The sequence below is a fragment of the Urocitellus parryii genome, chromosome 7 (assembly GCF_045843805.1).
Source record: "Urocitellus parryii isolate mUroPar1 chromosome 7, mUroPar1.hap1, whole genome shotgun sequence".
In the NCBI taxonomy this organism is placed as follows: Eukaryota; Metazoa; Chordata; class Mammalia; order Rodentia; family Sciuridae; genus Urocitellus; species Urocitellus parryii.
Genome location: NC_135537.1, coordinates 70,140,636 through 70,157,323, shown reverse-complemented (window position 1 = coordinate 70,157,323; position 16,688 = coordinate 70,140,636). Strand labels below are relative to the sequence as shown.

At 35.5% G+C, this 16,688-nt stretch overlaps 1 protein-coding gene across 1 annotated transcript in view; it reads right to left on the bottom strand.

The window, feature by feature from the left end:
- The window catches only part of C7H8orf34 (chromosome 7 C8orf34 homolog), a 394,600-nt gene that overhangs the window by 296,960 nt on the left and 80,952 nt on the right, over nucleotides 1-16,688 (bottom strand). Inside the window, 1 exon segment of the mRNA XM_026407762.2 lies at nucleotides 3,600-3,728. Within this exon segment, the coding sequence (XP_026263547.2) occupies nucleotides 3,600-3,728 (129 nt within the window).

The window sequence follows — 16,688 nt, the reverse complement described above, 5'->3', positions numbered from 1 at the left end:
TCAAACATCACACTGAAAAGCTTGCAATAAGTCAGAGAGAGAGAGCTTGGTATCATTATTAATGAAATCAAAATTATGTTTGCAAACTGGATTATTAGAATCTTGTCTTAAATGGATTTGGGTATGATATGTAAGTCTCTATAAGACAGCTGCCAGGCTGAGACAAGTGTGCCAGTTGTGGGGATGCAAATGATTATTTGCTATAATGCACCTAAAATATGTAGGATTTTTATAGAATGTATAACCAAGAAAAAGCAAAGCAAGCTCTCCTTAAAGATTATCAAAATTAGGAGATCCATAGAAATCTTTCAACCTTTCCCATCAATGGCTTTGACATTGGACAGAAAGGTCCACAATATCAAGGCACTGAAATTTCTTTTGATGATACCTGGAAGAAAATTCCACCTCCCGTGTCTTCCATATAACCAAAACAATGGGCAGTGTTATGGTTTGGATCATAAATGTCCCTCAAAAGCTCATGTGTTGAAGGCAGTGTTCAGAGGTGGGGCTTTGGAGGAGGTGATTGGATCTCAAAGGCTCTGACCTCATGAATGGATTAATCCATTCATAGATTCATAGTTTAGTGGGTTTTGATGGGAGGGCTTTATGATAAAACCTCTGCCTCCTTCCACCTCCCTTTCACTTTCTTGGGCACCATGGGGTAGGTAGCTTTGTTCTATCACCTGCTCCCTACTATGATGTTCTGCCTTGCCTCAAGACTAAAAGCAATGGAGCCAGCCGACCATGAACTGAAATATCTGAAACAGTGAGCTAAGATAAATCTTTCTGCCATTAAGTTGATTTTCTCACAGTGATGGAAAGTTGAGCAACACAGACAGTAAAGTTACTATTCAATGAAAGAACATCCAAACTGATTCAAACTATTTCAAACAAGAATGAATTATATTCTGCTTCAGAATGCTGCTAGACCCAAGTTTGTGATTCTGTTGCTGAATTTGGACAATTAGACAACAAAATAAAGATCAATAAATAATAAATGTGTATTTGTATTAATTTATTCTGACCATGGCAGTTCTACTGATAAGTTAGCTATGAGCATGTTGGGCCCTAAGGATTCAATGTTAAAACTCAGTACTGAAAATTAAGTCATTCAAAGAAAGAACCACTTTGTTCAGAAAGATACTCAAGTAAATTTGAGATAGAAAAGAGGTCCTCTTACTATTCTCATATAAGATCCACCACCATACTCTCACAAAATAGAGTCCCTTAAAACACCAAGCAAATCCAGACATAGTACCCATCATAAACACAAGAGCTGACTTACACTTTCTTCAGGTCCAGCCACTGACTCTCCTGATAGCTTCCTTGGCTCTGGCTTTGTTCCAAAAACAATGTCCCAGATCTGCCTCTCATCTACTCTGCTGGCCATGGGCTGCCCCAAGCATTTATCATTTCACCAGATTGCCCTGAAGTATTTAACAAGTCCATCATGGGCTTCTGATCACAGGACATGGTTGTAAAACATCACCTGCATTGTGGTCTAAATGTCTGTGTCCCTCCAAATTCATATGTTAAAACATAATCCCCATCCCCAGTGTGACAGGGTTAGGAGGTGAGACCTAGGAGGTGATTAAATAATAATGTTCCTCCCTCAGGAATGGGATTCATGCCCAAATAAGAGAGGTCTCAGACAGCTGCCCTGGCAGAGAGAAACCACCAACTATAAATAAAGAAATGGCCCTTCTCCAAACTCCAGACCTGTCAGTGCCTTGATCAGGGACTTCGCAGCCTCCAGAACAGTGAAATATAAATCTCCATTGTTTATAAGCCACTGAGTCCGTGGATTTTGCTATAGCAGCCTGAAGAGACCAAAACAGCCTGCAAGGTCACATCCAAACCACATTTGAACTCTAACCCTTCTGTTGCAAATCTGGGTAAGGACACAATTGAAATACAGTCATCCAAGCAATAAAAGTTTGGGGGACAGATGAAGTGGCATCCTACAAATTAACAATAGTACAGCAAGTGTTTGTAAGATCATTGCCACATTTTAAAGGGCAAGAGTTGAATGACAGTATATTTGAAGTTCTATGTAATAATCACCTACATTCCTCAATCATCCTTCTTTTAGTAAAAGAGAGGTTGTGAAGAGCCACAGGCTCTGTGCCAAAGGGTAAGATTTAGAAATATTAATAGGGGGCCTTTGCCAAATTAATAGGATCAAGTTCTTTTCATGAACATAATACAGTAATAAGCTGAAAACTCACTTTATTGTTATTTGTTCCAAAAATAAAATCTAGCCAAAAGCTTTAAGGCTTTCTTAAATCCCATACAGAGGGTTTCTACTAATGGGAAAGTTTTAAGATCCTATTATAATGCAGCTTAACTTACAAAAAGGTTTCATTGCACAAAAGTCTAAAAAAGGCTTGACTGAGTTCTAAATAAAGAGTAAAGGTATGAAAATTATACTTGTGTAAGTGCATATATATATAATGCATAATATGCATGTAAATGTATATAATACTATATACCACATATAATTACAACATAATAAAACTTCTTCTAAAACCTTCCAAGGGCCAATATTTACCTGTGATAAAATTCATGAAATCATTATAACTATGCTATCTAAAAGCAAACAAAGAAACAGACATTCATTTCACAATCTTTTAAGATTTTTCAGTGCTGAGGACTGAACTTCACACATAGTAGGCAAGAAATCACTGAGCTACATCCACAGTCACAGAATCCTGAATATTCCATGGCACTAAAGAAAAATTTTAGCAAGACCCTGACATTAATATGCTTTTAAAGGTATTCAATTTTAAAAACTGATAAGCACTTAAAGAACCAGAGAAAGAGAGGAATGCTGTGAACTAACCACTGAAATCCTGAAGTGCCTATGCAGGTCTACATACAGAGAGAACATTCATCAAATCAAAATGCTTATTCACCTGCTCTGATGAAAATAACATTTATTTAAAATTTTCATGGGATGTCAGGAGTATTTTAAGCCTTTGCTCCTACCAGGAGGCACAGTCATAGCTTTCTGTTCTGGAGATGAGAAAACCAAGACCCAAGAAGGTTAAGTGATTACTGGAGGTCACTGTGCTATTATAGCACAGCAAAACCTCTAACCTAGGCCTTCTGATTACAGTTATTGCTTTTGTTAAAAAAAAAAAAAGTAAATTAAAATGCACTGTCCTAGGCTCTGAAAGGATTCCAAGAAGAATCTGGCCCAGTTGTTACTATCCATGAAATTTCAAAGACATCCAAGTCTCATGGACACAATGAGTATGTTTATTAGTTAGAAAGATGATGATGTTTTTCAAAAAGGAAGAATGAAGAAGATGCCATCGGGTATACATTTGAACTGGGTAGCAAAAACCAAGTAGAGGGATAGAGTAACACAGATCCAAGGGGTTCTACAACTCCTCCTATGCTCTGTAATTAGTCTACCCAGAAATCTGTGTAATATGCAAAATCAGTCATTTCCAATCTCACGCCCTTTGAATGCCTCAGTCTTTCAGAGAATTGTAATGAGGATGCTGGAAATGGGGCATTGCCAATAGTAATGAATGTTTCTGCTTTTTAATGATGTTTAAGAATTTCAATTATAATCAAGGAAATGAACTTACTTCGGGAGAGATTCTCAAGGGCTTTCCCGAGCTTCTTGCTCTCTTGAAGGATGTGGTTCAATTCATCAAAATCCCGGCTTCCTGGTTTAGTCCGCCAGTTCCACTTAGGATGCTCTACTGCCCTTGGCACTATGTTTAAAAAAAATGGTTATTTCATAAGCATGCTGTATAACCACACAAACTCACTGTTCATTATTATGTGAAAGACTGAACCAAGATCAATGTACAGAATTTTATAAATGCTTAACTTGGAGATAGTCCTCTTATGAGCCAGCAGAAAGGAAGATATAATGTTGGGCTTGAAGAAAATGTTTTAACTGAACACGTCAGGAAAGTCTGGCAGATTTTATTTAAAAGAGGGAAATTCAGGTATTAATGTAGAACTAATCATTTCTGTAACTGAAGGGAAACACACGAAGCGTATTTTGTATTTATTACCAGCTTAAAAAAAAATTACTTCTTTATGACCAACTAGCAAATGCTTTTAAGACGTTCTACAAATGTCTTCTAAAAAATCATGTAAGATTAAGCACATGTATTTACCTTCACTTCTTCCCAAGATCCCACTAAAATTATACCATGATCAAGCAATTTTTTTCTCTCTTTCAAGAATTAATTGAAGAAAGGGAAAGGACAGTATGAGGTAAGATTTTTGTTGGTTTTTTTCTGGAAAATACAAAATGGACTGATGAGTGGTGACTGGATTTGGCAAGCAGAGACAACTGAAACCTAAGTCCCTGAAGAGAGGGATGCCAAGAGAGTAAACGTTTCATACTATTTGAACATTAAAGCATTAATTGAGGAGAACAAAGTCAAAGTAATAAAGCTATAAGAACTTAATTGTTTTCCAGATTTAAGGGGTTCACCTAATTAATATCCAGCACAATTTAAGACATATTGGCAAAAGAAAATTTAAATAGTGACAATAAAGAAAATATTCTAAACACTTTCATGGACAAAAAATAACAAGTCAAATTAATATTAGACTTCTCAATGGCAATACTTGCCCTAGAAGACAGAGGAGAAAATCCTTTAAAATTCCAACTAAAGATTATTTATGACTCAGAATTTTAATACCAGATAAAGAACCAATGAAGATATTCAAAGGACTCAAGAATTGATCTCGCGGGCACTGTTTCTCAGAAAGCTACAATTGTAGATGCCCCAGTAAAATGAGCCAAAGAACAGATTTGAAATTCAGGCAACAAGTGACTTCCCCAAAGGAAAAGTAAAGGGGATTTCTCAAGATGACTGTGAAGAATGATTTAAAGAGACAGCTGAGAACGTATCAAGAAGCCCAGAAGTCAAGAATAAAGCAAGGGGACAGAAGACTGGAGGAGAGAGGTCTCCAAAACCTTCTGAAAAATACAAAATAGCATAAAATGAAATAGAAGTTCCAATTACTTGATGTGTCTGATCATATTGAAAAGGTCTAATTCTTTGGGCAGGATTTGATGAAGCATTAGTGATGGGTATACAGAAAACAAAATAATCAGAAAAGAGAAAATTGCTAATTATAGAAAAAAAATAATAGTTGGACATTGTATGACCCAATGGTGAAAACTATGCATTAATATAGTCTAATAATATTGATACACAGTATATTTTTAACCAACATGTGGAGTAACTACTATACTGCCCAGCTGAGGTGGGATTTGGCATTCAAAGCACAAAAATGAAGGTGGAGGGTCAAGAAATGATGCCCAAATTGAAAAAGTAAAAGAATTGAGTTGGTATCTTATACATTTAGATATGTAAGAGGAGTCAACAGGAACATCTAAAGGTATTGAAAATTATTCTAGGTTAGGAGCAGAGTTGGGGAAAAAGAAGGAAACTACTGTCTCATGGTACCATTTTATTTTTAAGTCATGTAGAGATTTTTTTTGTTGTTTGTTTTTTAATACAGAGGATTAATCTCAGGGGTTCTTTACCCCTGAACCACATCCCCATCTCTTTATTTTTTTTGTTTTGAGACAGGGTCTCACTAAGTTGCTGAGGTTGGCCTTGAAACTTCAATCCTCCTGCTCAGCCTCAGGAGTCACTGGGATTATGACAGGTGTGTGCCACTCTACCCAGCCACATTTTATTTTGGTGAAAAATAAAATAAAATTTAAAAAGTATTTTAGTGGTAAGGATATAGTACATAGTCTCCAACTATTGAAATATTTCATTTTGCCACCTTTAGAAAATCTGATGATATCTCTTATACTGAGAAATGACTGACTCTATGACCAACAATCTTATGGCTGGTAAGTCAACAAAAAGAAATGTCACATCTGTACTGGGCACGTGGGGCACACCTGTAATCCCAGCAACTTTTCAGGGTTAGGCAGGAGGATTGCAAGTTTGAAGCCAACCTAAGTAACTTAGCGAAGCTCTAGGCAACTTAGTGAGACCCTTTCTCAAAATAAAAAATCAAAAAGGGCTGGGAATGTGGCTCAGTGGTAAACCACCTCAGGGTTCAAACCCCAGTATAAAAAAAAAAAAAAAAAAAAAGAAAGACAGAGGTCTGGGCTGGGGTTGTAACTGAGTGGCAGAGCACTTGCCTAGCACATGTGAGGCAATGGGTTCAATCCTCAGCAACACAGAAAAATAAATAAAACAAAGGCATTGTGTCCATTGACAACTAAAAAAGTTTTTTTAAAAAGAAAGAAATGGCACACCTGTACTCGTGTATATGTTCAAAATTGTTTATTTTCACAGAAAGTGAAACTTATTTTTTTTTAATTTCAGCAAATAGTTTCCATATACCCTGGAAAAAAATGTAAATGTCCTTCAACAGAGAAAGAGCTGAATAAATTATGGTACATTCACACCATGCTACAGCATGAAATTATTAAAAAGTATAAGTTAAATCTAAGTTTATTACCATGGAGATATTTCCCTGACACATTTTAAAATAATAAAAACGAGTTGCTTAAGTAGTTGTACAGTTGAGGACCAATTTTTTACAGCAAATTACCCACACATATTATATATGCTGTGTGCACAAAAAGGTGCAAAAAGCTAAAGCTATGTCTGGAAGAATTAAATTTGATGGATGAGAACTGGAGAGTGACTATTTCTTTTGCCACATATCTATATTTTTTTAATTGTCAAAATAAGCAAATATTGCTCCTATCATTTAAATAAACCTAAAAATTAAAATTAAAACAAAAATGTATCTGCTTCACCAAGCTTCTCTTAGTTTAAGGGACCCTGGGACAGAGGCAGTAGTCTACATTAACACTTGGATGTTCAAGCAGTAGAGTGTAGACAGGGTGATTGTGATCAACCTAGAAAACACCTGTAGGCACACTGCTGTCACATTAAGGTCATTCCCCAAGGGACCCCTATAGGTGAGCCCAAGGCTAAGAGAGAGAAGCTAAGATGAAGGAGCAGATAAAATGATATTTGTACCAGATTCTTCAAAACATTGTTCCACACTTCAGTTTTCTTTGAATGATTTCTCTAATTTGCATCTTCCATCACCATATTATCTAGTTTCCTGAAAATTAGCATGTGCTATCAAGGTCCTACTGTCTTCTTGTTCTTTTACTTATTAATTTACAGAACAAGAGCATATATTTTTAAAAAACAGTCCCAGTAAATATCCCCAGATAATCACCAGACAAGGTCCCACTGCCCACCATCAGCTGAGCTCTGCACCTGCAGACCCACCACTTAAATGCACCAATAAGGACAAGCCCAGGTGAGACCAGTAGAAACAATGACCCATCAACCCCAAATCATCGAATCTGGGAGGGTATGTGCAGCACAATAGAGAAAAGACACCACCCAAAAATGATACCACACTCAAGAATTTCTCCTACGCAACTATGGAGAGAAACTAAGGACAAGTTCTTTTGATGTTTTTGTAGCTTGTGATAATTTGACACATACATGGCACGTGACTTATGGGAACCGAATCTCAGACAACCAAAGTGACAGTTCAATCAAGGTCAAGTCAACTGTGCAAGGTGATTTCAAAAGCGGGTCGGATACATTCTAGAAGGAGATTTGGGAGGTCATCCATCCAGTAGGTAGCCTTCAAATGAGAATATTTCTGTAAAATGTTCTAATGGATTAAAAACTTTACTTAGGTCATGCTTCATTTCAAAACTTGGTTCTACAATTCACATGTATTTCATAAGATTATCCACAGAAGAACTGGAAACCAGTGGAACAGTGTCACTGAAAAGACTTACAGGAATGGATATCAACATCTGAGATCGGAGGGGCTCCTTAAGGCTACTGAGTCAAAGAACACTCCAGTGAAAACGCCGACCATCATGCCTTGAGGTAGCAGTCCTTCACAATGAGGTTTCTACTTTGCAGAACTGCCTATTGTCTACCAAGCCTGGCAAATTTTGGAAAAATGATTGTGTCAGTCAAATTTTTGACTCAATGTGAATTCCACCAACACTTTCTTGTATGGGTTAAAAGAATAAATTTTCTGTTTCTTCCTCATGACTTTTGAAATATTGCTTATCCGTTTCCTTTAAGTTGAAATCAGAACCCTCTTTTACTAATGAGTGTGTAAAACTACAACCTCTACAATGGAGAATCCAGCATCATCACTCAGAGTACAACTGCAATCCCACTTCTTTCTCTTTTGTTCTTATTTGATACATGAAAACATTACAATTATATATATTTGTGGAGTACACATGATGTTTCAAACATTTATAATACACCCCTAGGGCCAGCAAATGCCGATCGTGGCTAAGTTTGGGAGGGTACATGCAGCATTTTCTTTATGGTAAAGCATTCAGTTCCTGTCTTCTAGGTTTTTTGAAAGACTCAGCATATTACTATTAAGAACAGTCACCCTACAGTGCAATAGCATACCAGGTCAAGTCAACTGTCCTAACTGTAATTTCGTACCCATTGATAAACCTCTACCAATGATAAACCCATTGATAAACCTGTTTCTGAACCAGTTTCAAATTATTTATACCTTTCAGTTGTTTTCTAAAATTCAATAAATCTAAATCTTATCTGAAAGTTCATGTAAGTACTCTATTTTCATTTTAAATATGCCAGGAATATCCCCAGTAGTATATTTATGATACATTTAAAATTGATTATAATGAGAACATCACTGTGTGCTGCCTTCTGTATTTCCATACTGTGATTTTTTTCAGATACTATTCTTTCATCTTCATTCGCTTACATTTATATAATTTGTATTTTCTACACAGGTGCACTGTCTATTCCTTGTTGTTCTAAAATCTGTAAGTATCCAGCTATTTCTCTTTGTGAACACCATGCTAATGTAAGAACACTAAACAATAAGAAAACTGAAAAATACTCCTTCAAATGAAAAAGCCTTAATAAAACTAATGAGGGTTGGTTTCAGTTTGGGGTATTAATTTAAACCAACAAACTTACCTCGGTTTTCTGAACTGGATCATAAATATGAAATGGCTATAAAGAGTCAACATACTCTACCAAGCACAGAAAATTATGGAAAAATGACATTCTTGTAATTTCTGTGAGTATCTTATTCACTCTCAGTAACCATTCCACTTGCTACATAACTAGAAGAAGTACTTAATACCACATGGCAAACTTTCACTGAACCTTACCTACCTTACCTATGACAAATAACCATGGAAAATGTTAACATAATATTGTCTTACAGATCTCTGCCTTCCATCAGTTGCACTGTATAAGTGCTGAGTTTTGTTATTGTTGTTGTTATTGTTATCTGAAATTTTCTAACTTCTAAACTCAGATCTTGTGAACACTAGAATATATTTTAGCATTAACCCATCCTTAAATTATCCTCATTTACCCCTTCATTAATGTAATAATTCACCCACTTATTCACTGTAACTTCATATGGCACAAACTGTGTGGTGGGTACTTTTCTAAATGATATGAGTAAGTCAGTAGGAATTAAAGTAACAATGAAGATTGCATTCTACCAAGCTCACAACCTTTTGGAGAGAATAAGAGTTTTTTTTTTTTTTTTTACAAAACTGGTCTGATCAACATAAGTATCAATTTTAAGTGAGTTTTAGAAATAAATATTTTTTAAAAATGAAATTGATTACAGTATCTTCTCTGTATCTGAAAGTTAATGACTGTTCATATAGTTGAGCCCTTTTTTTTTCTTTTAAGAAGAATGAACAATAATTTGGAAAACTTTTTAGTTTTATTCCAAATATGGGTATCAAGTAATGTGTTAATTAACAATCTATCTTTCTATACACAGGAAAAACATGAAGTTATTGCAACAAGCCAAAGACTGACCTGATGCTAGGAGACAGCCCTGACAATCATCCTTTCCTAGTGCCTTCAGAGAGAGCATGGCTCCATCAACACCTAATCTTTGACTTCTAGCTTCCAGGAGTGAACTTCGACTTCCAGATAAACACCATTCATGCTTGCAAAAATGACTGTCATACAAACTCTGGTTATCAGACTTATGCATCTGGTACAAATTTTCTTGAAAGAAGTTGAGATGATTCAAAATGGTGGCTTAAAGGAAGGCTGGGTTTCCAGTTGCTCCATGGCTTGGAATTTAAGCAGGTGGGAGTACTGCTTCTCAGCCAGGTGCATGAAAGAGGGAATTCAATAAAACTCAATATGGGAAAATCGGAGTTTCCTAGAGATTCAAAAGTTCAGGTGTGTTCAAGAACAAAAAAGAGTACCTTAGAACCAAGCTGGTCGCTGTAGCAGCCCTGGTCCACTGCTGAGGGGAGGAAGGTTACAAGCAGAGAGAAAAACACAACAGACAAATTTGTCACAGAAAAACCTGTAGATCAAAAAAAAGCAGCCTGAACATAGCTGATCGAGAGGCTGTGCAGCAAATTGGTGTCTGAAAAGTGCTCTGTTTCTCAATTGGCAAGTGGAGAGCTGAGGCCAAGAGCCATCTTGAGAAGGCCACGTGGCAGCTTGCTGCAGCAGGAGCTCCAAGAGATCACAGCTGACATTGCCATACTTCTCCACCAGCACCTACCTTGTAGCCTAGGGTGTATCTAGCAAAACTTGAGTGAAACAGGCACAGAGAAGATTGTACCATGTGCACTCAATTCAGAAATACAGAGGGAAGTAAAATTTGCTTTCCTCTTGAGTCTGGTGGCTCATGTGATCAGCTGAAGAAAGTCAGGAAACTTAATAGGCAGGTCTGATTATACTCAGGGAACTAAGCCTAGGAAGGTAGTCTTTTGGGTAACAGGAGTGTGTGAGACCTGTGGACGGTTGGCTGGAGCTCCTGAGATCCAGACTCTAACCATGATCAGCATCTTCCTGGCCCTAGGAGTGTATTGACTTAATCTCTCCAGAGCAAATACCACCCAACAAAGTCCCTAAGTCCTGATCAGAGCTAAACCCCAGTCCCCAGAACTCCTCTCATAGAATTTTGCAGCATCCCCACTCTGGTAGTGCAATCTGGTCTGTGCAAACAAAACACCAATGGAGAGCACTTCTCATTCCATTCTACTTTACACTGGTGGAAAGGGAAGCTGAGAGCTATTTCAACCAGCTTCAGTTTGATTCAGACCCCAGTTCGCACTCAGTGTAACCTCAGAATAGAAAGTGTGCACACTGGCTCTTGCTCACTATCCCCAACCCCCAGTAGGAAATTGAGAGAAGGGCATTTGGGCACAGGCAGTGACCGTCCATCCTTGTCAACAGTTTTAAACACCTCAGTGGATAGGATTCTTTCATGTTTCATTAAGAATCTTTTTTCCGTTTTTATTTATTCATTTTGGTGTTCTTGCTGTGCTGATTGGTTCGTGGATATATGTTTTTCTCTTTCTCATTTTTAGTATTATTTATAATAGTTATTTTTCCTTGTTTTTTGAGGGTCAGGATTTTTTTGTTTATTTTAGTTTTGTTTTGTTATTGTTCATTTCTCTTATTTCACTTTTTTCCTTTTTTCTCCCACTAACAGCCAAATTCTCTTGTTCTCTCTCTCCTGTTACTTTATCTTTTTTCTCCTCCTTTATAGCCATCACTTGCTACATCTCTTCTGCATTCTCTCTATTCACACTTTGAATACTCTGATCTTTCTTTTACTTTCCTATCACATTTTTCCTTAGTGAACTATATTTTTACCATCTTTTAAGCCTATTGAGTTTAAATAACTCCTGCCCCCACCATTCATGTTGTTTTGGTTAATAGTACTGTAGATGGCACAGTTGACCCCTACTTTTTATGCCACATCTAGGTCATGGTAATTTATTGTTTTTGTGGTAGACAACTGATGATCCCCCCACTCCTGTTTCTGTAACAATTATTATTATATATGTCATAGTAAGAACCAGGTATTTATTTTAATGCTGTAAATTGGTTTTGTTTCAGTTGTTGCTATTGTTTGTTTCTCCCTTTTTTATGGGGTGCTAGGAATCTATAGGGACCCTACGAGCTTATAGGTAAAGACTGCTGCTAAATTAAACCCAGACAAGAGATGGAGCAACTGACTCCACACACAAAATAGTGACACTCATACTCCAGTCATACTTTAATACAAGAAATAGAAGAAACAAAAAAACCAAAATAATGACCAGGCCCCAAGGAAGAATGGCTAGGGTGGGCCTTCAGGTGGCATTCATAGACACCCGATGCTACAACAAAAACAGAAAGAATTAATACAAAGGCTGTGGGTATCATATCTAAAAGGGGTCTCAATCTAGATCACTCTAAGACATTTTGGCAAAATAAGGTTGTACTTGAAAGGGGCCCACACATAAGTAGAAGAGAAATCCATTCCAACTAATGCATAAAACTCAACACTGGAATACAACAAATTTGAAAAAAAATAAGGACACAATATATCCTAAAGTTCATAATTTACTAGCAACTAAAACCAAAGATATGGAAGTGGATGAAATAACCAAGAAATAATTCAAAAGAATGACTATTAAAATGTCAATTAATTCCAAGAGAACACAGAAAAACAACTCAATGAATTAAAGAAGTCAATACCAGATATAAAGGAAAAAATCAATAAGGAGATAGAGATATTGAGAAGGAATCAAACAGAAATATTAGATATGAAAGATATCATAAATTAAATAAAACTAAATGAAAGTCTCTCTAATAGAGTAGACCATGCTGAAGGTGGAATTTCAGAGTTGGAAGATAAAGTGGCCAGCCATGACTATGCAGACAGCATTAAAGAAAAAAAATAAGTAACCATTATCAGAATATACAAGAACTCTGGACAACATTAAGAGATCAAATTTAAGAATCATGAAATTGAGGAGGGTTGTGAGATGCATGATAATGGAATAGATAACTTCTTCAGTGAAATAATAACAGCTAATTTTCCAAACCTTGAGAATGAAATGAACATCCAGATCCAGGATGCATTCAGAATTCTAAATAGACAAGATCCAAAAAGAAGCTCTCCAAGAAACATAATTAAGATGCCTAACATAGAGGAGAAGGAAAGAATTTTAAAAGTCTCAAGAGAAAAACTTCAGGTCACATGTAGAGATAAGCCAGTCAAAGCTACTTCTGATTTCTCAACATGAACTCAGGAATACTGGGAATGATGTATTCCAATCCCTGAAAGAAAATCAATGTCAACTGGGGTTGCTATCTATATTCACCAAAGCTAACCTTCAGAATTGAAGTATATGTAAAAACTTTCTAAGATAAGGAGAAACTACAAGAATGCATGGCTACTAAGCTGGCATTACAGAAAACACTAAAGGAAATACTTCACAGAGAAGAAATTAAAACAAACCCCAGAGCTCATAAATGGACCAATCTCATTTGATGAGTACCTAAAAAATAAGACATAGGAACAAATTAAACATTAGAAATAGATCAAAATGACAGGAACAAACACCTCTCAATAATAACACTGAATGTAAATGGTCTCAACTTTCCAACTAAAGGACATAGGATAGAAGGGTGGAATAAAAAATAAGAACCAACCATATGTTATTGCAAGAGACTCACCTTATAGCAAAGATAGTCACAGAATGAAAGTGAAAAGATGGAAATTGGTATATCATGAAAGTGGAGCCAAGAAAAAAGCAAACGTAGCTACTCTCATGTCTGACAAAGCAGATTTCAAGACAAAATTAATCAGAAGAGACAAATAAGGTCACTTCATAATAGTAAAGAGAACAATCCAACAAAAATCCATAATGATAGTAAATATTTATGCCTCCAAATGTTGATGTAACCTAATTACATTTTTAAAAAAGCACCTCTCCATTGCACATTATAATTAAAATGTGTGACCTACAAAACAAGGAGAGAACTTAAAAGCACCAAAGACTCCAATAAAATAATACTGTGAGAATTCAACACACCTCTGTCACAGTTGATAGGTCACCCAGACATAAGCCCAATACAGACTCTTCACACTTAAATATATATCATAAATCAAATGGACTTAACATTTTTCTATAGAATATGCTATACTTTAATAGCTGAATACACATTATTCTCAAATGCTCATGGAATCTTCTCCAAAACAGATCATATTTTAGTCCACAAAGCAACTCTTAGTAAATATATATATTCTCTGTGTGTGTCTTATCTGATCACAATGAAATAAAATCTGAAATCAACTTCAAAAAACAACTACAGAAACTATTTGAATATATGCATATTGAACAACAAACTTGAATGATGAGTGGGTGATAGAAGAAATCAGGGGAGAAATTATATTCTTTGAATCAAATAATAATAGTGCTACAATATACGAGAACTTCTGGGATACAATGAAGGCAGTTCTACAAGAAAAAATTTACAGCTAGGAGTGTCTCCTAAGAAAATCAGAGAGATCCCAAATAAACAACCTGATGATGAGTCTCAAGGCCTTTGAAAAAACAAGAACAAATTCAGTAGAAGAAAGGCAATAATTAAGATCAGAGCTAAAATAAATGAAATGAAATTGAAACAGATCAATAAGTAGCAATGAGATAGAAGCAGTAATACAAAGCCTTTAAAAAAGAAAAGCCCAAGACAAGATGAATTCTCAGCTGCATTCTACCAGACCATTAAAGAACGAATGCCAATGCTCTTCAAATTATTACATGAAATGGAAAGGGACAGAACATTTCCAAATTCATTGTATGAAGACAATATATCATATCAAAGAAAGATAACTACAGACCAATATAACTCATGAACTTAAAAGCAAAGCTTTAAGAAAACATTAACAAATCATATTCTACAACATATTAAGAAGATTGTACAACACAACCAAGTTGGTTTATCCCAAAGATGCAAAGATAATTTAACATATGCAAATCAATAAATGTCTTTCAACATATAAAGAAAATTAAGGACAAAAAAATCACAGTGATCTCAGCAGATGCAGAGAAAACCTTTAACAAAATTCAATACTCATTCATGATAGAAACACTGAAGAAACCAGGATGAAAAGAACTTACCTCAACATTATAAAAGCTACATATAACAAAACCAAGGCCAAAATCACAGTTAATGTGGAAAAATTGAAAGCATTCACTTTAAAATCTGGAACAATGCAAGGATATCCACTTTCACCATTTTTATTCAATGCAGTACTAGCACCTGTAGTGATAGCAATTAGGCAAGAGAAGGAAATAGAAGGAATAAAAATAGGAAAGAAAGAGTGAAATTTGTAAATGATATGATCCCATACTTAGAAGACACGAAGAGCTCCACCAAAAGACTGCTAGAGCTAATAAATTCAGCAAAGTAGCAGGTTACAAAATCAACATGCAAAAATCAATAGGTTTCCTGTGTACCAATAATGCTGAGACAGAAATTATGAAAACAATCCCATTAATAATAACCTCAAAAAAATCAAAGAATAAATATAACCAAGGAAGAGAAAGACTTCTTCTACAATGAATACTAAAGAACACTGAAGAAATAAATTGAATAGCTGAAAAGATAGAAAGACCTCCTATATTCCCAAATAGCTAGAATTAATGTTTAAATGGCCACACAACCAAAAGCAATATACAGATTCAAAGCAATCCCCACAAAAGTACCAATGCCATTTCTCACAGAACTAGATAAAACAGTCCTAAATTTCATTTGAAATAATAAAAGACCCCTAATAGCCAAAGCCATTCTAAGCCAAAACTTCTAAGCAATGCTGGACATATCACAATCCCTGACTTAAATTATATTACTGAGCTATAGTAACCAAAACTCTATAATACTTGAACTAAACCAGTCATGTGAATCAATGACACAGAATAAAAGACACAAGAATGAACTCATACAGATACAGTCAGCTGATCCCTAACAAAGGTGCCAAAAACATACACTACAAAAATTACATCTTTAAAAAAAAACAATTTTTTTCTGGGAAAACTGGCTATCCATATGTAGAAAAGTCAACTAAAAGTGGAACAAAGATCTTGAAATTTGATGAGAAACCATGAACTGTTAGAAGAAAATTTAGGGCCAACACTCCAACAAAGAGGTGCAGTAGAACCCCCAAAACTTATGAAATAATGCCATGAGTTACTAAATGAATGTCATCAAATTAAAAAGATTATACACAGCAAAACAAAGAATATGAAGAGAGAACCTAAAGAGTGGGAAAAAAATCTTTGCTAGCTACTCTTGTGACAAAGAATTTCTATCCATTATACATAAAGAACTTTAAAAAACTAACAAGAAAGAATCCAAATTGTTAAATGGACAAATGAACTAAATAGACACTTCTCAAAAGAAGAAACACAAACTGACAACCAATATATGAAACAATGTTCAACATCATTAACAGGGAAATGCAAATCAAAACTACACTGAGATTTTATCTCACCCCTGTTTGAATGGCAGCTATCATGAACGGACAATAATAAATGCTGGAGAGAATGTGGAGAAGAAAAACTTTTACACTATCAGTGAGATTATAAATTAGTACAAACATGGTGTAAATCAGTATGGAGGTTCCTCATAAGACTAGGAATGGAACCACCATATGACCCAACTATACTACTCTTTGAGTTATCATGAAGAATTGCATTCAGCATACTATAGTGATAAATGAATATACATGTTTATGGCAGTACAATTCATAATAGATAAACTATGGAACCAGTCTATATGTCCACCAATGAATTACTAGATTAAGAAACTGTGATATAATATACACAATGGAGTCTTACTCAGCCAAATAAAAGAATG